General features: G+C 37.8%; 1 protein-coding gene across 1 annotated transcript in view; it reads right to left on the bottom strand.

The window, feature by feature from the left end:
* The window catches only part of LOC106105353 (paired box protein Pax-6), a 40,112-nt gene that overhangs the window by 2,988 nt on the left and 35,933 nt on the right, over positions 1–1,191 (bottom strand). Inside the window, exons 8-9 of the mRNA XM_013285644.1 lie at positions 820–877; positions 258–446 (exon numbers count right to left, since the gene is read on the bottom strand). Coding sequence (XP_013141098.1) covers positions 258–446; positions 820–877 — 247 coding nt within the window. The remainder of the gene's footprint in view (positions 1–257; positions 447–819; positions 878–1,191) is intronic.

The following is a 1,191-nucleotide window of genomic DNA, read 5'->3' as shown; positions in this document are numbered from 1 at the left end:
GGTAAATATTTTCCGAAGTCTGATTTCTTCAATTTTTATTGTATTTACTTACACGTTTCGCGCACGGTTTGTATTTACATGTAATAAATGTGATCGTACATAAAACATATTTAAATATAGTACATAAATTAAAGTCTAGCAAATATTTAACATTTAAAATCTATAACATTAGCAAGGCACTTTTCGTTTAAGCCATTGACGTTCCCCTTGCTGTCATAAAGTCGAAGTGACCAGTTGCTTCTAAATAGTGTACTAACCCGTGCTAGCGGCGGGCTGCGGCTGCGAATAGCCGGCGTGCTGTTGGTGCGCGGCGGGCGCGCGCGAGTAGCCGCCGCCGAGCACGTCGCCGAACATGTACGGGTAGCCGCCATCACGCTGCTGCAAACACGACGATGACAGGCCACCCGACATCGAACTGTAGGAACCAAACACACTGGATGTATCATCTATACTAATATAATAAAACATAAACACATACTACTTCGTGGTGTAGGAACCACAGCATATTTTTGAATAATTCTTTCTTTAATAAAAATAACCCTACACTTACGATATGCTTAAAGCCATGTATTTTAACGCTATTAAACGAAGGGGTAAATCAATTGGAAAAAAACCTTCATGTGGGAAAGGGACCATAAATTACAAACTGCCAACATTAAGGAAGCAAAGTTATTATAGTAACGGTAATTGTGACATTTGCAATTGAGAATGTGACAAATGTAAAGAATAAAATATAGTTTTTACAATTTCATGCGGATGAAGCCGCACGGAAACAGGTAGTCATTAATATAACAATATTGTTTGCCTTTGTATAGTTACACAAAGTTATCTGGGCTGCTGATATTAAATGACAACAGAAATGACGATATTTAGTTGGCTGTTGGTTCAGATAAAATTGTAAAACTAAGAACCACTTTTCAAGCAAAATCATTTTTTTAAGTCTAAAGTATACACAAAACTAACCTTTAAAATTATCTAGTCTTAAGTTGTCTATGGACTTCGTATAGATTAAAATGCAAATAAAAAGATGTAAGTTTATCCGGTTGAACGCACTAAAGGAAAACTTCTCGTCTCAGTAAGTTAATTTGCACGACAAAAGCCAAAGTCCGTGGGTTCACTATTAAAAATCAATCCAAGTGGAAAGACGCCGACCTTCGGTTCCGTAGTTCGGAACGTCTCGGTGCAGTGGCG

This window comes from Papilio polytes, unplaced genomic scaffold (assembly GCF_000836215.1).
Source record: "Papilio polytes unplaced genomic scaffold, Ppol_1.0 DF822845.1, whole genome shotgun sequence".
NCBI classification, from domain to species: domain Eukaryota; kingdom Metazoa; phylum Arthropoda; class Insecta; order Lepidoptera; family Papilionidae; genus Papilio; species Papilio polytes.
The sequence above is the reverse complement of the archived record's forward strand: the minus strand, read 5'-3'. Positions and strand labels throughout refer to the sequence as shown.